At 38.9% G+C, this 25,518-nt stretch overlaps 1 protein-coding gene across 1 annotated transcript; it reads right to left on the bottom strand.

The window, feature by feature from the left end:
- Nucleotides 1-96: 96 nt before the first annotated feature.
- On the bottom strand, nucleotides 97-25,518 carry LOC121612330 (immunoglobulin-like and fibronectin type III domain-containing protein 1). Its single transcript, XM_041945158.1, has 31 exons — nucleotides 25,474-25,518; nucleotides 25,123-25,264; nucleotides 24,736-25,029; nucleotides 24,266-24,568; nucleotides 23,769-23,948; nucleotides 23,552-23,680; nucleotides 23,382-23,461; nucleotides 22,945-23,137; nucleotides 22,070-22,366; nucleotides 21,029-21,270; nucleotides 14,351-14,501; nucleotides 14,126-14,265; nucleotides 13,774-13,906; nucleotides 13,284-13,329; nucleotides 13,013-13,208; nucleotides 12,449-12,562; nucleotides 12,203-12,365; nucleotides 11,810-12,082; nucleotides 11,248-11,589; nucleotides 9,642-9,766; nucleotides 9,323-9,464; nucleotides 8,920-9,213; nucleotides 8,511-8,810; nucleotides 7,980-8,156; nucleotides 7,736-7,864; nucleotides 7,261-7,569; nucleotides 5,845-5,930; nucleotides 5,521-5,713; nucleotides 4,582-4,878; nucleotides 3,258-3,584; nucleotides 97-365 (listed from the first exon to the last, which is right to left on the bottom strand). The coding sequence occupies exons 1-31, from the start codon at nucleotides 25,516-25,518 to the stop codon at nucleotides 97-99; spliced, it is 6,111 nt and encodes a 2,036-aa protein (XP_041801092.1).

Below are 25,518 nucleotides of genomic sequence, written 5' to 3'. Positions count from 1 at the left end.
AATTTATTTCAGCTGACTCTTCCTCTACTGTCTCATCGCTTTCCACAACTTCTTTGGATACCTTGTCTTCCAAAGACTTGTCTAAAACGTGACCATCTACACGCTCCTCTGTGACCTCCTCTTCTGCTGTCTCCTCCTGCTGCTCACTCTGTCCTGGAGCTTCCTCGTCTTCTTGCACTTCTGGTGTAATTTCTTCTTCTTCTTCTTCTGCATTTTCCTCTTCCTCTTGCTTCTCTGTAACATCCCCCACCATGTCCTGTCCTGACCCTCTTCAGCATCCTGCTGCTCAGCTTTTTCTTTAATATCTTGTTGCTTCTCCTGCAACTCAGTGGCAGTCTGTGCTGCAGTGAAGGTGAGCTTTTCTGCTGCGTCATTGACCAAAAGGAGCATTCACCAACTGAGAATGACAGATATGTTATTCATTATTTGGAATTTAACAGTTGCAACTTGAAAAACAATGTACACTGTCAAAAAATACTTAAATTAATCAGTTATTTTTTAAAAATAACAACGTGAACGTAGCAGGATTATACTTGAGTGTGAAAAGTCTGCAGCTGAGCCATGAGGCTGCTGTGGAGAGTGTGTGAAGTGAAAAACTGCTCATCTGGAGTCACCTGCAGCGAGCTAAGCATCTCTTTTAATGCCTGGGCACGCACGGCCTGCTTTGCCTCCACGAGCTCCCTGAAAAGCACACATTCAACAGAAACGAGCACTTCTTGCAAAATAAGACATTGTTCAGACATACAGACAAACTGTGACATCCTTGTCATTGATTTATGTCAGCTTGAGCTGTCATACTGCTGTAGGGCTGTGAGATTTTACAAATGTACAGGCTTATTGTAGCCTACCATGAGATGATAAAGAAAAAACCGGCAGTGAAATTTAAACACGTTTAACGTGACAATGAAGTTGCTCACAGTGCAGACGTGCCAAAATAACAACAGGTGTTACTGTACATGCCAAGCTAGCCACTTTAAACTGTCGTACACCGTTAGATTTTCAAAATAAAGTCACGGAGTAATTTTTTCATTCATATTATCCTATACATGGCACAAACAAAAAGTAACTCACTGGTCCTTTGCTATATATTTTCCTATTTAATTGTTAATTCGTTCGTATTTACTCAATCATTCAACAATTAGAAACGCAATTAATCAGGTAACGTTAATTTTGAAGGCAAATTATCAATTTCCGCTATGGAACCTTCTCTGTAGCTAGCTTAACACAACCATGTTTGTAACGATACATCAGCATGACAGATAAGTCTTTCTGCGACGCCGAAATTACTTTCATTAAAGTCTTTTGTCGATTTGATTTCATTTTGTTACACGGTAATACAAAGCAGAATAAGAGAATGTCAATATTTTAAAATGAATGGGCCAGTCCGACAGAAAACACGAGTGAGAAAGTTAGCTAGCTAACTAACTTAGTTACCTGGGCGCCTGTGATCTCCATCACCTGTTGGAGGTTTGTGATTCGTCTTTGCGTCGTTTTAAAAGACTGTGACAGCTGCTGCTGTACACTAAACCACCCCATTATAGAGCCCCGGTGGTGAAGAGGATAATGAAGAACAAAGCTGGAGTTTATCTTTGCTCTGGACTGGCACTGATGAGTCCAACAAAATGTCTTCCTGTTGTGGCTTCTTTGACTGGCGCCAGGCCATGGCAGCAGGAGAAGACCTCGACGGGTCTGAAGAGGTATGTGCCTTTAGTGAGGTGAATCCAGCAAAGTATGGATTCTCCACCTGTTTTGCTATAACGTTGTGTATTATGCTATACCCTTTGACCAAGTCAGTCGTTGGCCACCCATAGCAACTGCTGTGGTCTCAAAAAATAATATAATGTTACAGCTGGTCCTTTTGTGGCCATGTTTACCTAAGGTATGTGCTGTTGTGTTGATTATTTGTAGTAATGCATCTGCACTGTAGGAAGACTGTGAGCTAAATGTAATGGAGTAAATGCAGTATTTCCCTCTGAAATGCAGTGAAAAGTCTCATAATTAGAAACGCAAATTCCAAGTACCTCACTGCACTTTTGTAAATCACTTGAGTGAATTTGCTTCCCCCTTCTGGTTATAACTCGCTCGTGTTTTAGCAAGCTGCAGATTCACCTCAGTGTGTTGCTGTTTAGTCATTTTTTAATTGCACTCTGTACATATTTCTTTGTGCTTCGGGGCCACCAGCCATCCATCAGTGGAATATCATGAAACCACTGACAGGACTGTTGATGTGTGCAGTCGATCTGCTTGTTGTATAGAAGGCAAGAATTACAGATCCTAGGACTGCCTTTTAGCAAGCACCAGCAATAGCAACATCTCTGTATTTGTATAGAAACCCCAGTCTACTTAGTGTATGAGAGAAACAAAGAATTTGTGGGCTCTCCCTTAAATAATGCTCCCTGTGTCTGCAACATCCACTATTTGAAAGACATTTGCTAAACTTTCATTTAATGCACAAAGCAAAAAATTGGGAAAGTAAAGAAATACAACAGGGTGCATGGTAATTCTTTGCTTCCCTTCAAATTAAAAGTCTTTATTCAAATTGTGGCATGTGACACAAAAGCGACGTAGACAATAACTGAAACACAGACATCAAGATAAAACAGTGCAGTCTCTCTCTAATCATGTAAGACTTTACAAGGAATTTACTAAGCCCTGTACTTAGCCTAGTGCAACAGCATCAGATTGTGTAGTGCTTGTGTAATACATGTGTACTCATGCTTGAGATACAAACAAAACAGGGATCCACTCATGAATATTGCCCAATAGTGCTTGCAATCAATTCCACAGGGCTCCCTCTAAGTGTTTAGGAACTGTTGCTCTAGAAATAAATGAGTGTTTTAAGTTGGATTGTTTCATATAATTTTCAATAATTGAACACAGGGGAACTTGAAAAATTGATTCAGTAAATTGAAACGTAGTAGTTTAATAGTACAACAAATAGCATTCTCCTAAAACAATTAATGTTTTCTGTAGCATTCTTAAGTTCTTCAGCTATTATAAAGTGGTGCATCAGCCTTGTGTGAAATGAAGTAAGTTAAAATGAATGTGAGATGTCACTAAATTTAAATTAAAGTGTAATTGATTTAAAACACGGGACAGAATCTGTTGGTTCAGCTTCTCTCCAGCAGCTGCGGTTCTTCTTCACTCTGTAAAGAATCATATTGATACTCTCAGTTTGATGCATCTACATGGTGTACACTCAGATATTTCATCAGTCGGAAAAATGCACGATTCTTTAGCCTTGTACAAGTGGATACCTCTGACGTTCAGCGTCATTGTGGACTCAGTCGTCCCCAGTTTGTTCTCAATGACAACTTTGTATTCTCCGTAGTCTTTGGGTTCGACCCTGAGTATGAGCATGGAGCAGACGCCACATACATTGGTGATGTGGTAGTTGGTGTTTGTGTTCAGGCTGATGTTGTTACGGTACCATGTCACACGTGGAGCTGGATCACCCTTAACTGCACAGCTCATGTAGCACTCATAACCCTGTGGAGCTGTACGCCTCTTCAGGGGAACGATAAAGGATGGCGGTGATTCGAAGTCCAAGGATTTTGTCTCTGCCATGTTTACTTTGAATTTTTCTGAAACACAAAGAAATGTATAAAGTCTTACTGAATTATAATATACTTTTAAGCATGCCGAACAACTTTTTTGGGGGGAAACTCTGCTGGTCCAGACAAATGGAGCGTACTGCACAACGTACCTTTTCAGTTCAATCCTTGTAGCGTTGTACTGTTGAATTGTTGTAGTATTGCAAGTGTCAGTGTGACCACGAAAGGCTGTTTTAATTCTCGCCTCTGATTTTACTTTGTCTTTCTTTCAACATTACCGTAACTGGTCTGTCTAAGTGGTTAAATTCACAAAGACATGTACGTGCATTGGTAGCTACAGTGGCATGCAATAGTTTGTTAAGTTACCCCCTAGTTCAAAGAGTAGAAGATGGACTAGTCTCCAAAAGTCATTAAGTTAAAGATGAAACATCCTCTTTAACATTTTAAGCAAGACTGGCCTGTTTTTTGTTTGTTTTTTTGTTTGTTTTGTACAATTTTAGAGTGAAAAAATGAAAAGGAGAATCATATGAGGGTTTGGGCGCCCCAAGAGATTTGAGTTCTCAGATAACGTTTACCATGGTCTTAGACCTTCATTAGCTTGTCTATCTGTGGATAGACCTTAAAAGAGCAGTGCATGCAAGACAGCAAGAATCTTACAGAACTAAAAGCCCTTTGAAAGGAAGAATGGGCAGATCTCCCAAACAAGAGCTTAGCTGGCTACAAAAAGCATTTATAAGATGTGACCATGCAGAATGCCCAAACTTTTCCTTCAGGCACTTTTACTTTTATTATAATTTTTTAAAATTGATATTTTCATTATATTTGTTATTTTAAAACTGTAAAACATGGAAATATAAAAGTATTCTTGCTTAAGATATTAAAGAAATATGTCATGTTTGACTTTATCCTGTTTGGAAATCAGGTCATCTTTTCACTTACATTTACGTATTTACAACAGAAATTTTGACTAAACCTAGATTAAATGAAAGTGAGGATTGATTCTGATGTGATTGAACTGGACACAAACCTTTTTCCTTTTTGATTTCAAACACAGGGGATTCTGAAGGTGGTGAAAGACCCATGTCATTTTTAGCAAATACTCTGAAGTTATACTGTCGTCCAGGCAAAATATTGACAACTGTGAACTTATTGTTGAAGAGGTTGTCTGCCACTGTCCTCCAAGTGCGTTTGAAGGAGTCCCGCTTGGATACCATGTAGTGTAGTCTATCGTCCCTCTTCTCATCTGGAGAGGAAGTCCAGGACAGAGTCACTGTTCCAGGGATGTTCTGATCCAGCTCCACTGGACCTGGAGGCTTGGGGTCATCTTAAACCAGATTTAGAGGCACACAGATCCAGATTACTGATATAACAGGGTTAGTTTGCTAATTTTCAATCTGAATCCTACCATTATGAGGTCGATCGGACATGGAAGTTTTGGTTGGAACAATGATATCCTTACATTAGCTTCACAAACCAGCTGCCAACAATGTTATAGTGATTACTTTTAAAAAAATACATTTTATAGTGCTGTTTCATTTTGTTGCATTAGAGAAGAACTTACTTTGAAGAAAACTGTCCTCTTTCACCTTATGTTGACACTGTATGCTGTAGGTTACTTCATTTTATGTTTGACCCGCTAACAAAGATGGTGGACTGATAGTCACAGCCATCTGCACAAGTTAGTGTAGCTGAGTGCTCCTTAACTGAACAGGGCATACTTGTTTAGGTCTGAGTTACACTAGTGTGTCTAGCTTTATATCCTACATACCGTGCTTACCGTATACAGTATCTGTCACCAGCTCAGTTTCTATTTACTGTATGTGTGTACGTATTTAACAGTTTAACACTTGGATCCAGTAAATCCAACTGTAATTTATTAGGTGAAGTGTTTAGTGTGCTTAACAGCTGGGAAGGAACAGCTAATAGTATACATTCAGTCTCTGTAACCCGCCACAGTGAGAATCACCTGTAACTCTGATTTCAACATTGAAGCTCTCCTGGCCAACAATGTTCTTGACAGTTATGGTGTAGATGCCTGTGTCGGACCGTTCAGATGTGGGGATTAAGAATTGAGAACCTTTATCAGAGTTCGTAATTGTCACATGTTTGGGCACTGGAATACCATCTTTTAGCCAAGAGATCTCTGGCATTGGTGAGGCCTGTAGACAATAAAGAACACATCAGAATTTTTTTTTAATTGAAGAAATCTGATAATGTTAGCTTAAAGGCTCACACAATAAAAATACATTCTCCTAGGAAACCATTAGTAAGAAAACTCCTGCCACAATACCTCAAAGTTGATGTTCAGGCGGACTGTGTTTCCAGATCTTACCACCACAAAGGTCTTCATGTTGCGATCTTTAAACTTTGGCTTTACTGTGAGGGTGAAATTTAGAACAAAATATTAAGATTCTTGTATTTATACGATTTAGCAATTGGTAGTTTTTCCATTCTTCTTAAAATAATATTTTCATTCTTTGCACTTTTTAAATATTGTATACTCCAGGGTTGGGGAACCTCTTACCTCCAGGAAGTATATGGCGCGTTAGACAATTCATGGCAATTCATAACTACAAAAAGTCAGAAATACAAAAAAGTTCTCTAGACGGCAGTTCAGTTTTTTTTTGACTGACTCTTGCAATGACTCGGTTCTGCGTCTGACATCAGATGCTTTGGCGAAGAGAAGCAGTTCCAGCCATCACAGAGATTATTGTGATATATATGTTCAATAATTAAGGCTCCCAAAGGATGCTATGAAAATTTAAATGGCCCTTGATAGGGAAAAGGTTCCCCTCCCCTGGTATGATCTATTGTATAGATTATTAAGAAAGCCTTTGTTTGAATTCTTGCAGTATTTTTCTGTGGACATGGATAGTAAAGTTACAAAGAAACACGAGATTAGGATGAAAACATTTGCAGTATTTGTATAAATCCAGGTCCATTTCTGATCCTTTCTTTATTGTCATCCATTGTTCTCTGGGTACACCAGCTGTTCAAAATACCACATTGCATTGCACATTGGGAACCCATTTCTATCCCACAGTGTTGCAAATGACAGAGCCACAGGGTGGCTTGACTAAATAAACAGAAGCCAGCAGTTTCAATACATACATATAGAGACAGACAGCCTGTATCAGTGATGTGCATGAATCTCCTTTGGTTAAAAACAACAAAGCAGGTCACTTTGCCCTTATTATAGTGGTGTTTTTATGTTGTACCATGCTTTTAAATTCCTACGGCTGGTTGGAAGCTGCCTTTGAACTTCATTATTACGTACTGAAAATCAAAACAAAACACTGTTTTGTTCATGCTGGGCTGTCCAGAATTGTACACCTTTCTGTTATATCTTTCTTGCCTTAATAGTTCCATCCTTTAACTCCAATATCCATTGATATTAAACAAAATATTCTAAGACACTATACTGTACAAACACTACAGGAAAAATGAAATAGAAAAGCTGTTCTGCAGGCTATATTTTCTTGCTTTGGAGCTGTGCACTGTGTTTGGAAGCTGTAGAACTATTTTAAGGCAAAGGGTGCACCGTGCAGATGTGTTAGGGAAGAAAAAACAAAATATTTGTTTTGACTATGTGTGAATACTGAAGATAACCTGATCGGGACATCTGTAGAAACAGAAGAGAAAACTGTTATTTCATTAAACCTTACCAAACTGTCAAGTTGTTGATTTAAATTAAAAATGTTCTCACCAGGAGGAGGCATGGCGATGATGTAATTGTCAAAGCCCTGAGGTTCTCCATCACCTCCATAATTGGTGGCAATTACTCTCACCCAGTAGGTAGCCATTGCCTTCAAGCCAAGCACGGTGTAGGATGTTAAAGTAATTGGGATGGCATTACAGCGGGTCCAGTCAAGGCTTTTTATTGGTCTGATCTCCACATAGTACCCTTGGGCTTCATCCTCTACCCCTTTCATTTCTTTAGGTTTTGTCCAAGCCAGTGAAACTGTGGTGTAATTGGAGGATGTTAACTTCAGGTCTGTGACTTTGCCTGGGGGCTCTGAAATTACAGTAATGTGAGGTTATTAGCACACGATTGCTGTGCTTTTATATTGCAGAAAGAGCTGTGGACAACATATCTTGTAGGTTCACAGTAAAGCATAAGTTGCATATTTTCAGTGATGACAACCAGAGTACAATGGAAGAGTGTGTGTGTGCAGGCTCACTCATTGGATCTCTTGCGATTACTGTGTCACATGGAATACTAGGATCTCCAGCACCAGATAGGTTGATAGCAGACACTCTAAATTCATATGCTGCACCTTCAAACACATCTTTCACTGCATGCTTTGTGTCTGTGAAAAAAGACGAAAAGGTTATCATATCACCAGAAATATTCACTGACGTAAGCAGATGCATAGCACTGTGAAATCACACATCTTCCTGAAGCGTGTCATATGAGTTTGATACCTGCAATAGGCCCTCCTTGGTTTACAAGACTCCAGTAATTAGTGCCTTTCTTGTTCTTTTCCAAGTTGTATCCTACTATTTTGGTTCCTCCAGTGTCACATGGAGGAGACCATGCCAGATTGATGCAGTCTTTAAAGGCACTGACCACTTTAGGTACTGTTGGGGGTCCAGGATAACCTATGGAGGAACAATGACATTTAGTCTATTCTATGTTGTTATGTTGTTCTTATTATCATCTCCAAAAATAAAACATTGCACAACTCCAGTACACCAAAGTTTTATTCAGCAAATACAATTGAAAAGATCGCTGAAACGTGCAGGAGAGCTGAAAAATGTTTGCCGAATAAAGCAATGATGTACTGGAAAAGAGTGTTTTAATTTAGATGGACTTGCACTGAAACTCACACCGGTCAGCACCTAGAAATAAATGTGATATTTTGTTTGATGGTTTCACTCAGTGCATATTATACCTAATATCCAAGAACTTAAGAGGTTTTCCTCAGGCAGCAAAGAAATAGCCTTTAAACTTACGTAATACACCAGCTGGTATGTCCTCTGTCTGCAGGTAATCACTGATGCCCTCTGTGTTCTTTGCTCTGATCCGGTAGCAGTATCTCCTTCCAGGGTTTACATCTGAATCTTTGTAGCTTGGGTTGCCACCAGGGATCTCACCAAGATTTGACCATTTATTACGCCCTACTTGTTGGCGTTCTATGGTATAGCTTGTGACTGGGCATCCACCACTATCTTTTGGAGGTTTCCATTTGAACTCTACAGATGTTACTGCACTTTCCATAATGTCCACAGGTCCTTGTGGTGGTGTGGGTTTGTCTGTTGACAAAATGAAAAGAACTCATTCTAACAGCAAACCCATGTATCTCATTATATACAGTACAATGTATAATACATGGCAAACTTTAGTCTACTGTTGTCAACTTACCCAGTACAATAAGTTTGGAAGTTGCCTCTGTTGTACCATATTCATTTTTTATTTTGATTTTGACCTCTCCACTGTCTTTCCTTTGGCACTTAGTAAGGCGTAGTCTGCTCTCAGTAGCTGATGTTTCAATCTTCACACTGAGGCCAGGCAAAAGCTCGTCATCATCCTTGTACCAGAATGTATTCATTGGTGACCCGCCTGAGAACGGCAGCTTCCATTCGGCATTTTCACCCGCCTTTATAATGACTGGCTTTGTGAATTTTCCGAGCGCCTCAGCATCAATGTTTGGTGGGTCTTCATTATTAGAGAAAAGAAAACAGTTTTCGTCAAAAACCGAAGCCCTTTTAAACCAGGCATAATTTAGCAGTTGATAGCAAACCATGTTATTCATTTTTATCCTGACCTTGTATGTTAAGTGTTGCTTCTGATTTACGGCCTTCAGCTTCAAACCGGTACACAGCTGTATCATCTTTTTTACAGCAATCAATTATCAACCTGTGACAGGCTCCATCTTTGATAATTGTTACCCCATCCTCATTGCTTAGCTTGTCAGATAAAGAGATTCAATATTCATAAGACAAACATTTTTATCAATTAAAATATGCAAACTACTAGAAAATATTTTTGACAAAAATGGACCTTTATGTTTTTCCAAGCTACAAAACATCTATATGCAGTCCTACGTACCCACATACCCACATACCCCCGAATAGTTAACTTACCAACTTCCCATTTTTATACCAACGTCCCTCAGAGGTCTCGCTGCTTAGTTTGCAAGACAGCTCTGCCCGTTCACCAACATTAGCAACAGTATCTGACAGCCCACTGACAAACTGAACACCACGATCTGCAAGAGTAAGAATAAATTAATTTGTTAGAAATAATCACAATTACTGTGTGCATTATATTTGGCCATATGTAACCTTTGGTAATTGTAGTAGAAGAATTTATGAAAGCTAATATTTGTGAGGTATTAAAGGTGTTTAGGCTTTAGTGTCATCTACTGGTGAGGTTGCTGAATACCAGCTGAATACTCCTTGCCTTACTCTGCCCTTCCAAGTTTGTAGGACAACCTGCACAGAGTGACCGTAAACTCAGGAAAAACGTCAAAGGTGCTCTGTAGAGCTAGTGTTTGATTTGTCAGTTCTGGCCTACTGTAGAAACATGGTGGTGCCACATGGCAGACTTGGTGGAAGATGACCCAGTCCCTCTGTAGATATAAAGTGCTCATTCTAAGGTAACAAAAACCTGGTTCTTATTTTAAGGTGGCTGTACACTAATGGAAACATACTTATGAATATTATATTCCATATCTGTAATGTTCTGCCAATAGATCCCCCTAAATCCTTTTCTACATTAAAAACAAAAAATTTGCAGTTCCATTTTTTAATTTCTTTCATCTTGTTGATGTCGATACAGTATGCAGTGAAAAGATCACAGAATGACCAGGTGATTTACTTGTTCAAATGAAGATAGATGAAATAAGAATTGTCAGACGTTTTCACAAAAAAATTAAATGGCAGCAATACCAGTGAGATGAGTATGATGAGTATCATTGTACCATTTCATTGTTCAGTCCTGCACAAATAAATAGTGTAGAGCAAACAAAGGTAGACGATGCAGAAAGCACATGAGTGTGCAGTTTTCGGTTGTGACCACAACATCCCTGGTCCTGTTCTGCCTGACCACAGTTTGTTCTCTTGTTTACAGTTTGTCTGTCTGTAGTGGTCTAAATGCGACCTGCATTTGCCAAAGATATTTCATTAAGTATGTCATTAAACTGTTTTATAATAAAAATCAATTGAACATTTTTGCATCAAATTAAAATTTCATTTTAAAAAGACCATAAATTGAAAATCCAAAAGCCATTTACTTTTCTACTACTGATTTGTATTGTTTGTTCCAAAATGGACTGGAGAGAAATATGAACATTTTTTGACTTTCTGAATGTAGTAGGGTTTTCAGCTGGCTATTTGACCGACTTTGTTCGTCCACAGGTCTGACCTGTGTCCACTCAACAAATAAGAGTTTAAAGACATTTCTTTTCATTTATAGGCCTATATTATCTTAACTAAATTGTTAATACACACCTCAGTCCTTCACTTCACATTTTTCACCTACTACTGTTAATATCTCTTATATTTTGCTTTAGATAGGGAGTGCATACCTAAGAGTAATTCTGAGATACTTATGGGCCCAGATAGCAAAACGGGCAATACAGTATGCAGTAGCAGAGACATGCTATGAAAACTGGAACTAAAACTATGCCATGAAATCAATATCCATGAATGCAGTGACACATTATTCAATACAATACAAGCAATTTACCTGTAACAGTGTCAGGAACCAAAGGGCCAGTTCTTAATCGCTTCTTTTTCTTATCGGCATCATCCTTTTTATTTTTGTCATCTCCATCACCCTCGTCTCCATCAGTCTTTCCACCAGTCCCATCACCAGTCCCATCACCAGTCCCATCACCAGTCCCATCACCAGTCCCATCACCAGTCCCATCACCAGAACCGTCTCTTCCATCTCCCCCATCCCCCAGTGCAGCTTTAGCTGCTGCATCTGCAGCGTCCTTTTCAGCCTGTGCTCGTCTGGCTGCATCCAAGTCATCTTTCTCTTTTTGTAGCTTGGCCTGCTGTTCCAATGCTAGTTTAGTCAGGTCATCTTGATTACCAGTTTGGGTGCCCTTACGACCTTTACGACCATCTGGATCAGCTGAATGACAGTGAACACATATGGGAAATAAATCATTTAGTTTCTTTATACATTTTTGAAATAAGCAAATATTCAAGGATTGTTAATCCAGATATCACACTATCCAGATTCAACTAACATTTTATTTATTTAAGTATTTATCAATATGAAAACACAAAAGATGTCCCACCTTTCACTGTGAGAGAGGCGCTACTGGCAGTTATCCCAGCAATGGCATGGTATTCTCCATTATCTGCCATTTCACAGCCTTTAACTCTCAATGTATGAATTAGTTTGTCCTCTGAGACAGTGATCTCATATTTGTCCCCATGTTCAAGTGATGACTCCTGTTTTGACCATGCAATTCTGTTGAGGGGTGTTGATAAGACACACTGAAAGATGGCGTCCTCACTTTCAACGGCCTTCACATCCTTAATCTTGGCTATGAACTCCACAGCAGGCACTGAGAGACGAGGAGGGTTGGATGTGGATCAAGTGGTTGATTAACTGATTGACTCTTTCTTAAATCTGTTAATTGTTTTGCCAGCTGCCAAAAATGTCATCCTTGTTGTAGTTCCTTTACCTTGAAAGTCAGTTGCAAGTACATTTGTCTCGTCAACATCGACCTGGTAAAATCCAGCGTCTTCCGGTTGAGGATCTTTAATGCTGAAAACATACTTTGTCCCAGTTTTCTTAAGGCTATGCTTTGAATTTTCATCATCGCCATATGGAACCATTGTACCGTCCTTTTTAGGGAAAAGAAGTTTGATTATGTTTTTTTTCATTTTTTTGTTATTTGAGCAGCAATTCTTCATCTTGGAATGCTCACCTTGTACCAGTTAACTGCACTGTTGGGATCCCAAAGTGTCATGTCCAGGCTGAATTCAGCTCTTCCATTGGGTTTTACTTCTATTTGTTTCACATTTTCCACTTTCTCTGCAACCTACAAAAGAAAGATTAATAGGTCCGTTGTATGTATCCGCGGACTCTGAACTGCTGAAGCCATGACATTTTGAACTAAAGTGGCCTTGAACAGTGCATGGATGTTTACTTAGGATGCACCAGGTTAATTTAGCCTCAGGCAAAACCTGTCCCATTGCAACATGAAAACTCATTTGCATGAGACGTGCTTTGTAGAGTAATTTAACACCCCTGATATTGTCTTTTTGACCTGCATTGAAACACCATTTTACAGACTTCTGTTGAGTTACTCTTTAAAGTCAGCTGAAAACAAGCAAACTAGCTGATATTTGTGCCACCAAGTTTTCTCTTCCAGCCTTTTAATACTTAAAATGAATGTTATAGATTCATAAAACCTCAACACCATTCAGCAGATTCAGAACATGATTCAGAATTCATGTGCGGTTGTTACAAACAGCGTAGAGTACAGTACCTTTGCCTGCTCATCTTGCCTTTCCTTTTTCAGCTGGTTGAGTCTCTTCAGCATCCAGCGAAAGTCAGTAACACCGAATTCCAAACAGATTTTTTCATAGTCCTTCTTTGGTGCACCGATAAGCAGTTCCCAGAGCTTAGGATCGATTTCTCCCTCTTTTTTTGGCGGGAGTTGTTTTTTTCTCGTGACAACAACACTGAAGAGAGGAAAAGAGTAATATGTTTTGGGCGATTTGCAGCAGTACATTAAAAAAACTTTGACTTGAGCTTACGTTTTCTTAAGCATTGATCTGAAATCCTGCGGTGGTTGTCCACTTGCTGAAAGCAAACCAGATGTAAATCAGAAGAAAATTCATGGGATGCTTTTCCTTAATGCCAAACATTTCAACACTTTTTTTTAACTCTGTGTATGGCTCTTTCCAAACATTCAAATGTAAAAACCAGGGCCAAAAATGCACAACAACAACAACAACAACAACAACAACAACACATTGTACAATGGTCAACATTGCTGCTTAGACCCAAATTAAAGAAAATAACAACACAATTATGAAATCTCCGTCATTCTAAAAAAGAAAGGTATGGATCAATGGATGATAGAAAGAAAGCTGCTTCGTATTTTTGCGGTAAATTTCATACCTGCCTGGCCTTTCTTCTTTAACCCAGCTGGAAAACCACGAAAACGACAGAAAGACAAGAATTCATAAGTGAATAGTCAAAGCTACAGTTATATATCTATACTTTGATTAATTTACAATGAACATATTGCAACCTGTCGCATAATCAGGCTTTTACCTCCAATAACATTGAGAGTTGCGGTGCAGACAGCCTTTCCGTACTCATTGGTGGCAAAGCATTTGTAGGTGTCAGCTTGATCTGCTTTTACTCTGAGTATCTGATGAAGCAGGATAGTCATAGATTGCATCTTGAGTGCTGAATATTAGGCTCTGTCTCCCACTGACATGAAGAATGAGCTTCTCTAATTAAGTATTGTGAAATGCAAATCAAAGTTCTAACTTTATTGTATCTCATTCTTTTAAACAATTAATTATAAAGATATGAATGCACATGCTTATTACAGATCAGCCTATGTAGGAACACAGGTAAGCCTCACCTCAAGAATGTGCTCTTGAGCTCTTTCATCATATCTGGTGTTGTATTGTTCAGGATCATCAATTTCACCCTTATTACGCCCCCATGTTACAGTTGGTGCTGGCTCTCCACTGACCACCGCTTTGAAAAATGCTTTTTTGCCTGAAAGATAAAAAATTAACAATGATGCAGTTGTAGATCGTGTTTGATATTGTTGTTGTGATCACAGTTTTCCTTGCTTATTTACCCTCTTGAGCAGTCACAGCCATTGGCTTCCGGCTGAAGTCAGGTGTCGACTTTCCTGCAGGGAGTTGCTCAACATACTGAGTGATCATAACCCCAGGAACTCTGGACCTTTTCTTGATAGCCACTGTTAAGACCAGGAAATAACAGCAAAACTCAGTTGCGTGAGATTGTTAAAGCCACCACAGACAAAAGAAACAGATGTTCTACACTGTTCAAACATGCCTGATAAATCCATTGGATAGGATATGGCTAAAAATGAGTTTTAAACAACCAACAACCAACAACCTATTGCCAGATATTTCAAAACTGATCACAGCATTTAAACTACTTTTAAGTGTAAAAACAACAGAAGTATTATCTTTAACACCTGATAGATCTGAGATCTGTGAACATCTTCACAGATGCTTTTGCATTTTGTTGCAGTTATGCAAGAATTTCACAAGAGGTCAGTATTTCCTTTCTCTTTGTCAACCATGACAGCTGCTACAACATGGCAAGACATTGAACTGTGCTGATAAGAGATGTACCATAATTGATTGAATTTTATCTATTTTTGTCAAAGGCTAGCACATATATGCCAAAACCCGTCAGAACCATTTCAAGTGTTGTTTTCTTGTCATTAATTGATTTTAATATAAATTCCAATGAATTTGGAAAACAATGTAGAAATAACCAGATTTTTTTCTACTCATATTACAGAAGTTTATTTTATTTACACCTTTGCAGTTTAATGTTGCAAAGAACTCTGCGGAAGATCAGAAAAGGCAATGTAAATGCATGTGAAATGTACATGTAAACAAACACATACCCAATATACAAGATAATTGAAAATGCTGTTTAAAAAAACGTGTCTTTCAAGATGCTCTGAGATGTTTGTATCTCTGAGGCCAAAGTCGAGGAGCCACAATGTCAAAAACGCTGTCAGTCTTGTTTTTTACGCAAACCTTGGAACCACCAGATGGGTGATACATTTTTTTCTGACTTTTCCTCACTAGGATTTCAACTGTAAGATGACTCAGTACAGAACACAAAGTTCATCCAACAGCTTGTGAAACTCTAACTGTTACTGCTTTTTCTGCACGAGCATCACACCACATAATGACTCAGAGCTGCTTCATTCACCGTGGGGCTTGAATCTTTTCCTCTGCATAATATAGATAGGGCCAAATGGCTAATCATCATGCAGCTGTGTGCAGAATCAAATGTGTCCTACAATTATTGTTGTAAAGTTAGGTCTTAAGCCATGTGGAACTGTTGCAGTCTTGGGATACATTTAACTGTGATAGATTTAACTATGTAGATACCATACCAAAGCTTAAATCACATTCAGATGTATTTAATAAGAAAACACTGGCTACACTTTGATTTTCAAATTGGTGTCACAGAAGTGAGTAAATGGCCACAAACAAGCCATTTTTAGTAGAATTTATTTAGACCAGATACCAGCAATGGCACAACATAAACAGCTCTATATGACTGCTCCTCAAGATGGTCTATCCTAACAGTTTTGCCCATTTGACATATGAGGGAAGGCCTCAAATCAATAATTCATGTACAGCTCATGAAAGGAGATCAGTCACTATAAAGTTTCATATTTTTAATTATGCAGTTTTTAGAAGAAACACTTTTTTCATTTTGAAACGTTACACTGACATTGCAGTGATGTATTTCTGCCCTTTGTGTCATTTTCTTTATCAGGTTTCTGCCACAAGACATTGTAGCTGACCAGGTTTAACAGGGTTGTAATAAAAATCATTCATGATGTGAATTAAATTCCTTTCCTTTCCTTCCTTTGCAAAAAAGTGAACTTTAAAGTTAAACCAGATCCTCTCTAACATAAATAATTTGCACTGACACATTGCATAGTAAACTCACTGGTTGTCTTATTATTTCACAATTTCTTAATTTTAGATTACCCATTCCTCACATTTTCACAGCAGACCTTCTCCAGTTAGAGGGCATATATTGAATATTCATCAATCTGCATGTGTCATCTCTCAAGGGGGTGGTTTACCATCTTATATCATCTGAATGCAGGCAGGATTCTTGTAACCTTGTTCCCCAAGCATTGATTCACACATAATCCAAGTCTGGTAGGACACATTCAGTCTTTTGCTTCTGCATACCAATCACTCCTGCAAGAACTGTCAGATTTGGACACCAGCAGACTTAAGGATACCTTCAGTGAGAATTTGTTGGCTGTGTAAAGCTGATATCCCTTTCATAAACCGCTCAGAGCCACCAACACTAGGCCTCTAGACTGGGTGTGAATAGTTTGACACTCTGAGATTCCTTGGAGGTGGAAAATGAAATTGGTACACTTCTTGTCCTTCGTATAAATCCATGAAAGACTTCTCTCCATTTCAAGTACTAAAGAAATGTTATTTCTGACATCAAATGAGTTCAAATGTTTTGAAGTGGTTTTCTTAAGCAAGTGTAGTTTCTTTTTTCTCTTTTCTGCAGTTATTATTTTATTTCTTATTTTCACCTTCACAAGTAATTTTTGTAGATAGATGTAAATAAAAAACGAATAAAAGCTTTTCAGCTGGATAAAAAGTGTAGCCTGTGTTAACAACCACTCCATATTTCCATGTACAACAAACAAAACACTAATGTCCCTCAGGTTTTCCAAACTTACCGGAGGCTTTTGGTTCCTGGTTTGTTACTGAACTCATTGCAGTGTCTTTTGATCACTTTGTAGCTGAAACACAAAGAAGAGCTGTTACAATTGTATGTGGCTACATCAGCATTCATCGAACTTATCGGTATTCATAGCCAAACATATTGGTCGTGGTGGTAGTGAGGGAGGAGTGCTGCTTTTACTGCCAGTCTGCGGGAATTAACTTAATGACATTATGTTGTCCGAAATTAGCCTTTTGGCGATTTTTTAAATCACCTTATGGGCCCTAGAACAGTGTTTCTTAACCTTTGGGTCTAAAGCCACAAGGATCTTTTAATATTAGATGTTCTTGTTACTGTAAAACAGGGAGAAACAGGAATTATAATAAAATGATATGGTAAGACAGAAAAACATGTTTAACAGAATTGAAAAAACAAAAATAGGCATGATTTATAAAAAGGAATTGATTAAATTAGAAATAAGAATACTGGGATATAAAATCTTTTTATTAAAAGATAAGTTCCATATATAAAGTATTATAATTATTGTTAGAGTCTGAGTTGTGACAAGTAGTTATTTTCGTCATCAATTAATCTGTCCATTAGTTTCTCGGTTAATTGATTACTTATCAATTAATTTCAGAAAATAGCAAAAATCTCATCACAGTTTCCCAAAAGTCTAAAAAAAGTCGACCAATTAATTAATTATCTAATTGTTTCAGCTCTTTATTTTAATCCAACTCATTTGGCACTCCCTCCATGGTCTCAAGTACTGTATACTGAGAGGCAAGACTCAACTTCATGACTAACTTCTGCTGAGGTCATGAGAAACTGGGAGACCTACAAATGAGCTCGTGGGCTAGAAAAGGTTGAGGAACTCTGGAGGTTCTCCTCATGTGTCATCTACGTTACCGCATGACATCAGTCCGTCAAAATGGGGATGCCTTGACTCCTGTGTGAGTCGCGCAGACATTTGGAGACATGCTGGGACACAGTAAAAGGGGAATGTGAAATCCCACCTAGTGGCTGACTCTGCCCAACTGCCTGTGGAGTCAAGTGGCTGTAGCAGCAGTTTAACTGCTCAGGATCCAAACATAGACAGGGGCAGAGTGTCTTTGAATCAAACTGCTAAGCTGACACACATATCTGTAAATCTCCTTTATAACACCAACTCTAACGACACACGACTAAGTGTTGTTAGGTGCCTACTTGTTAACTACCAGCAAAAGCCTGAAAATCAACTTCAAACCCAAACTGCTTGTCCAGTTTGTCCAGAGTTTGTTTCAAACAAGCCCTGTCTTAAAGGCAGTACATAAGAAATGACTTTGACTTACTTTGACTGTCACTCCTGAGACCTTTAAGTTTAGTACCAGTGGATGGTAATGACCACAAAACTGTTAGTGTAGGGTATTTCTAATCTTAAAGTTAGTTGAGTAATGCTTTTAGTATCTTCAGAGCTGAGAGGCTTTTAATTAGAACAAAATGGGCTGTATATCAAGATTATGGCCATAAGGATTTTTTTACACGGCCCTTTAATTTAAAGACTGTAAGAGGAACACTGAAAAAATGTGAAAAAGGATATCTGACCTTGAACATCTACAACCCAGCAAAAAGATATTATATTAAGGCTTTGATGTGTCACACAGTGCAAACTGATCATAGTCTCATGCTCAGTCCTTTGTTAGTCGAGGGAAGCCAGTTGGGAAGGTCACATTCTCGCTGAAACATGGCACACAGTTGAAATTGTCAAAACCAGTATTACAGGATGATCTCAGGGGGTCCATTTATATCTTTTTTCCTTTTTACATGGTGTCAGAATTCTTCAAACTTCACGCTATTAACTTGACACATGGGAAAAAAAAGGAAAGTTTCAGGGTTGAGATATTTTTCTAGACATCACTCCAGTTTGGTGGTGTTTGTTATGGTCCAGGTTAGTGACAAGCCTGCCACTAACATTTCTACACAGCTATATAAAATATAAGCATGTCTGTAGGTCATAAAATGTAAAAAAAACAAAACAAAACACATTTACAAATTCATGAACTTTTATAAACCTACCCAATCACCTAAAGTGCTATTTGTCTTAGAATAATCAAGCTTCATAAACATTTCTATCGCTGAAGAAGGCATTGGAGCTGGTCAGTACTGTCACTTCTAATATTGGCCTCTGTCAGCAAATGATGCTTTTCTGTTGTCCCGTAGTTAAATGATTACACAGCTGCCTTGACTTGTGCCACTAGTTGACTGAAACCATCCTGCAATCTCACCATATAATATGTTGCTTTTGGTCAGTAGATTAATTCGATTAAGATTATTGATGCGGGAAATTTGCCGTTTAAAAAAAAGTCAGACTTACATTACGGTTCTTCGTCCCCTACGCTCAGCTGTTCGTCTTCAGCTTGTACTCTTCTCACTATCCAATATTTCAAAGGTGACACCCCTTTTTGTTCGGTGATAAAAGTTTCCAGTGCATGGAAATCCATACATGGCTGAAATGTAGTTGTTAAAAACCAATATGGAGGTACCCATTCCTATGAAAGCGATCACTTTGCAGCTGACACTAGAAATACATTATGACTGTTCATTCAATCTCGTATTGGACATATCCAGTCAACAGCTTTCCACCGTTACTGTTGACGAAATAAAAACACCATTTAAACTGGGATTTAAGATGCGACAAATTTGAGAATATCTTTGTATTTTCATTCGTGATGGATAACGCTGTACTTGATTATGGTTCGTGGTTGAGGCTTTCTGATTCATGGATCCACAATAGCCGTGTACAGTAAGAGTCAAAACATCTAGCTAAAAGATTTCAACTGGCAGCTTCACAAGGTCTCCAGTAATATGATCACTGTACTATGGACTTTATTGGCCAATAAACAAGAACATGAGACATTTTATTTGGTAAAATAATCTCTGGTTGAAATGAATTGGCTGTTCCAATTAGTCTCCAAAAGTATCAACGGAAATTCTCACAGCATGCCCGTGGTATTCTGTGAGTCACACTGGTGGTGTGGTGGCATTATAAAAAGATGGTTGCTCATGGTGTGGTGGTGTGCTGGACTCGTTGCACTGAGCAGGTTTTTGCGTTCACATTGTCAGAGGTTAAACAACCGTGACTTATCCAGACAGTTCGAATAGTCACCTTGACCTCATAAAAGAGACTGTGACACAACTGCAAGAAAAGCCTGATGACACGAGGGCAGAATATGCACAAACATTACCTCTGACCTGGCAGAGGAAATAAGGTAAGCCCTCTTACATAAAGCAAGTATGTTAACAACTGTGCTAAATGTTATAAGAAGAACAATACTGCATAATTTCCATAATTTCACTATAATCAGTGAGTATAACGCCATCAGATAAAACTTTCCTCAAAAAGTTATATTCAGCAGCGATGAAGCAATGTTATACATGTGACAGTATGTACAGTATGGACTTGATTTGTGTCGGACTCGAGTGTACATGTATAAAGGACCAATTTATATGTGATATTGGAGCCATGTGCTGCTGGAAACATCTGTTGCTTTAACAATAACAGTGGCCACTGTTCGTTTCTGTCAGCGAGGTTAGAGAAGAATATTTTCAGAGTTATTGTTAAAGGCAAAAATCTGGTGATAAAAAAAGCCCACAAAGAACACTACACACAGTTGTCCTTTTGTTGATTTATTTCAGTTGTTACAAGAAAATTTGACGGATGTCTTTGTGCTATAGTTTGTCACTTCACCCGTGCTGCATAGTTATTATTTCTGATGACAGGGTAACATTTGTAAATCAGTCACATTTTAAATAAATTAAATAAGTAGTATTTAGACCATTTTAGATGGTTTTACCAGCACTTCACATAACAGTATTCCATGCTGTCAGTGCAGTGAAACACAAATTTCCACGTCCTTATTTTCCAGCATATCTCAGCAAGAGAAAAATATGCATAAAACCTTCATGTCCTTTTAATCTGTGGAGAAAAAGAACAAAGAAAAAAAAATCATAATTAGAATCAACCAAAATGAGTTATTCTGCTAAAATTCAAGCTCTTAAGCTAAACCTCACCTCTAACAATAAGTTTAGTAGAACACTCTGCCTTGCCAAGACAGTTGACTGCAACAACTTTATATTCACCACCGTCCTTTGGTCGGACTCTAAGAATGTACATGGAGCACACGCCAAATGAGTTGGTGATGTAATAGTTGTTGTCTGAGTTGATGCAGACGTCGTTCAGGTACCAGGTTACAGTGGGCGTAGGGCATCCTCGGACAGCACATGTCATGTAGAGTTGGTAGCCTTTAGGTGGTGTGTGCACTTTAAGAGGGACCAAGATAGATGGAGGCCTCTCAAAGCAGACAGCCGATGAATTAACTCCATTTGAAGTTATTGGAACTTGATGGGAGAAATCAAAGAGGGAAGGGATTGATATGATCATTGAGATCATGTGATCATCTTACTGACAAGAAAAAGAAGAACAAGCAAGACGAGAGTCTACAGCTGTGCCCGTTACTCTTTGAGATCGTATTTAGGCTTAGGTCAACATAGCAATAAGCTCACATTGGCTATATTAGCATGCTTATATTTAGCAGGGATAATGATTACTGTGGTCACCACGTTGGCATGCAAACATTTACCACATAACTAACTCTAAATGCAAAGAACAGCTGAGGCTGATCAGAATGTCATTAGTTTTTTGATCAGTAATAAAACAATTGAACTAACTGAAGTTTTGACCTGATGATGGTGCTAGATTAGAAATCAGCGCATAACCAAAATAGCTGGGAATCATTCATGTCTGTACCAAATCTTGCACCATTCCATGTCTTAGATTGGGGGATGTTTCAATATATAATTGAAAATCTGAACTTGCAGGTGGCCCTAGATGAAAAGTCAAAGAGTTACCAAAGTCATCAGGATTCTTTTTCTAGGGATCAGGAATAACTATAGAAAGTCATGCCTGTACATCCTGTATTTGTAATGATATGTCAGTCTGGAGTGGTGTACCCACCAAATCGTTACTGAAACTGTCAAACCACTGCATGCAGTATGTGGTTTGGTTTACTGTAATGGCATAATCAAACATAACTGAACTGGAATGACTATAATTACCCACCTCTGTTGCTGTTGACGCCCCATGTAGGTGACTGAGATGGATCTGAGAGGCCCATATCGTTCTTGGCATAGATCCGGAAATGGTACTCTGTCCCAGGAAGGATGTTGTTGGCAGTGTATGTGTTAGAGAAGAGGCGGTCTGCAATTGTCTTCCACACTCTGGTGTTGGAGTCGTATTGAGACACCATGTAGCACAGCCGATCATCGAGCTCCTGGTCTGGAGAGGGAGCCCACGATACCGACACTTTACCCTGGACTGTTTGCTCCAGCTCGACCGGCCCTGGAATCTTGGGTTCATCTAGCAACAAATATAATAAGAGCCACAGTATCTCACATAGAGAGTAAAAAAATCAATTGCTAAACATTTGTCCTGTTCCCCCTCCCCCTCAATTTGTTTTTATTAAGGCAGCTTTGAAACATTACATAATCTTACCTTACTCAAGAGGCATTTTACTCCTATATGAGTTTTTGCCAGGATTGCATTTGCATTTGACAGCTGTAACAAGTTAATCATATCCTATTACTGCATGTTGCAGAGTAGAAATTATGTTTTTCATTCCATTTAGATCTATATCTATGTTAATTAGGGTTTTACACTGGATTGCTTATACATCGGTGCATCATTGGCATTTAAATAGACTGCATGTTACCTAATTAATGTTGTCCAGTGTTAGATGCAAATTATGTTATCATCTGGCCAGAGGTACACATAGCAAGCAGTCAAATTAAGTTCCAACAAATGAGTTAGTCATAATGACCTGAGGATTGTCAAACTAACATGCAGTTAATATCAGCACAAAATAATGGCCACCAGTAGTGTCAGTACAAAAATCTTCTGCCATGATGATGGTGTGAAACCCGGTTATTTATCCTTACCTGTGACTCTAACCTCAATGTCAAATGTTGCCTCACCCACTGAGTTTTTGGCTTTGATAGTGTAAATGGCTGAATCTGAGCGCTTTGATGAGGGAATAACAAGCTGAGACATTCCCTCTGTATTGATGATGTGAATCCATGGAGATATTGGCTCATCATCCTTCAGCCAAGTGATCTGAGGTGGAGGTTCAGCCTGCAGATATTGATATCAGATAAATGAGATAAAGTGTAAGGAATGTGCAGTCATGCCACAGTGTGGTGAACTCATCACTCAAGAATATGAACGCTTGACTCCATAAGAACACTCAAGAACAAGAACATGGCTGAAATGGGGTAAAGAAAGTATGAAGTAGACTTAACTTGAAAAGATGGATTTAGGATTCATAACATGGAATAAAGACTCAGTTATACATACCAGCTGTTATGCTCATTCATACCTCATAGCAAATCTTGACACGTGCAGAATTTCCCGCTCTGACAACTATGAAATCCTCCGGGTCTTTAAAACAAGGTCTCACTGGATGCAAATACACAAAACATGAAATGCAGACAGCGAACAAACTGGATAAATCATTAATATTTACTACGAAGGAAGTTAACTACTTACTGTTGGGATTCTTTGCACACACCATTGCAGAAGGAGGGCTTGGATCCCCTGCCCCTGACTCATTGATTGCAGAAACCCTGAACTCATACTCTGCTCCCTCAGTGATATCTTTAACTGCATACTTCACGTCTGAAAATAACATTAATAGCATTGAAGCATAAAAAAAAAATAGTAATGAAAAATAAACCATAATGTGAACTATGTTTTCCTGACAAACCTTCGATAGGTTCATTAATTGCATTTAGAGCAATCCACTGATTTGTATCCTTCTTTCGTTTCTCCACTTGGTAACCAATGATTGGTACTCCTCTGTCGTCCTCCGGTGGGGTCCAAGTCAAGTTAATGCAGGTCTTAGAGGCACTCACCACTTTCGGGGCACCAGGTGGACCGGAGAGTACTAAAGGATGATATGTCTAATTAATCAAGTAAGCTCATTATTAATAATTAAGAAGTAATTAAAGACGTGGAATAAATTAAGGACATCTACATGTTATTACTGCAGGATATTGCAAACTATTCCTCTTGGACATGGAGCAACTATTACAGCAAAGATAAAAAGTGGGTGTTCTACAGTGACTAAATAGTGCCGGTGATAAACGATTTGAAGCAATCAGAAAACCTATCCAGAGGCATTTTCATTTATTACAACCTGAGGGAGATTAACATGGGATTTGCTGAGGAATGCTAAATGAGACTTCTTTTTTCTACACTCACTCATTATGCCAGCCATAATGCTATCAGCTGTCTCCAGGGTGTCACTGAGGCCCTCAGGGTTTTCTGCATAGATGCGGTAGTTGTATTTCTTTCCATGAGTCACATTCCTGTCTCTGAAGGAGGTCTTGTCAGCTGAGACATCCCCAAGTTTCGTCCACAGACTCTGTCCCGCCAGCTGCCGCTCTATGACATAGTTGGTGACAGCAGAGCCGCCATCGTCTTTGGGAGGTTTCCATTTAATTTCAATTATAGATGAGGTGGTTTCAGCGGTCTCCACGGGACCCTCGGGTGGACCTGGCCGATCTGTTGCGAAAGCACGGTGTTAAATATCAAATGTAGTGATGCTGGGTGAAAGTTGTCTTTATGTTTGGACGTGGCGGTGAATGTACGCGTAAAGAAAAACTAGACATTTTATCTTTTTATCTCACAGTATTTCTCACTTTTCTCATTAGATTTTTGTGATTTCGTACCAAGCACAATAAGCTGAGATGTGGCCTCCACAGCCCCGAATGGGTTTTTGAGTTGGATCTTTATTTCCCCTGCGTCTGTCCGCAGGCAGTCTCTGAGCAGCAGCCGGCTGTGATTGGGCTCCCTCACTATCTTAACTCCTCCTCCGTCTTTGATCTCAGTGCCATCCTTAAACCAACTGACCAACAAAGACTCCTGAGGAGGAAAGGGCATCTTGAAAGCAGCACTCTGGCCCACTCTTATGATCACAGGCTTGGAAAACTTGTGAAGGTCGTCTGGGTCAAATTCAGGTACATCTGTGAAAAACAGTGTAATTCAGTTTAATGCGCACAAACTGTTGTCTTACTTAATATACTGTACGCTCTACAATAGAGGGGAGTTCATTATACCTCCAACAGTGACCTTTCCTTGTGTACTTTGATCCCCAGATACAAAACGATAAACTCCAGAGTCGTCATCTCTGCAGCTTTGAATCGTTAGCTTGTGAGAGGTTCCATCTTTGGTTATTTTGACCCCAGCCCCCGAGTTTAACTAGCAAATCAAAAGAGAAAGGGAGAACTTTATGCTCTATTGTGTCACATTACAAATCCCATTTAAAAATACGATACAGTTTGTTGCTTTGTGCATTTCATAGTTGGTCCTTTCAAATCTTGATAATATAGGAAAAAGCTTTTACTTTTGCTCTTATAGAACATACATATTGCACGTATGTAGCAAGTTTGCTAATTCATTGGTTTTACCTGCTCTCCATCTTTGAACCAGGTGCCGTCACAGTCTATATTCAT

This window comes from Chelmon rostratus, chromosome 2 (assembly GCF_017976325.1).
Source record: "Chelmon rostratus isolate fCheRos1 chromosome 2, fCheRos1.pri, whole genome shotgun sequence".
In the NCBI taxonomy this organism is placed as follows: Eukaryota; Metazoa; Chordata; class Actinopteri; order Chaetodontiformes; family Chaetodontidae; genus Chelmon; species Chelmon rostratus.
The sequence above is the reverse complement of the archived record's forward strand: the minus strand, read 5'-3'. Positions and strand labels throughout refer to the sequence as shown.

Bases quoted from the DNA above. Each gene is read 5' to 3' on its own strand.
- LOC121612330 (XM_041945158.1), bottom strand. From the start codon at position 25,518: ATGAATATAGACTGTGACGGCACCTGGTTCAAAGATGGAGAGCAG. The intron at 23,949-24,265 runs GTGAGTGTAGAA...ATCATCCTTTAG, and splicing joins CATTATGGCTGGCATAATGA to TACTCTCCGGTCCACCTGGT. The intron at 12,366-12,448 runs GTGAGCATTCCA...TTCCCTAAAAAG, and splicing joins GTGCAGTTAACTGGTACAAG to GACGGTACAATGGTTCCATA.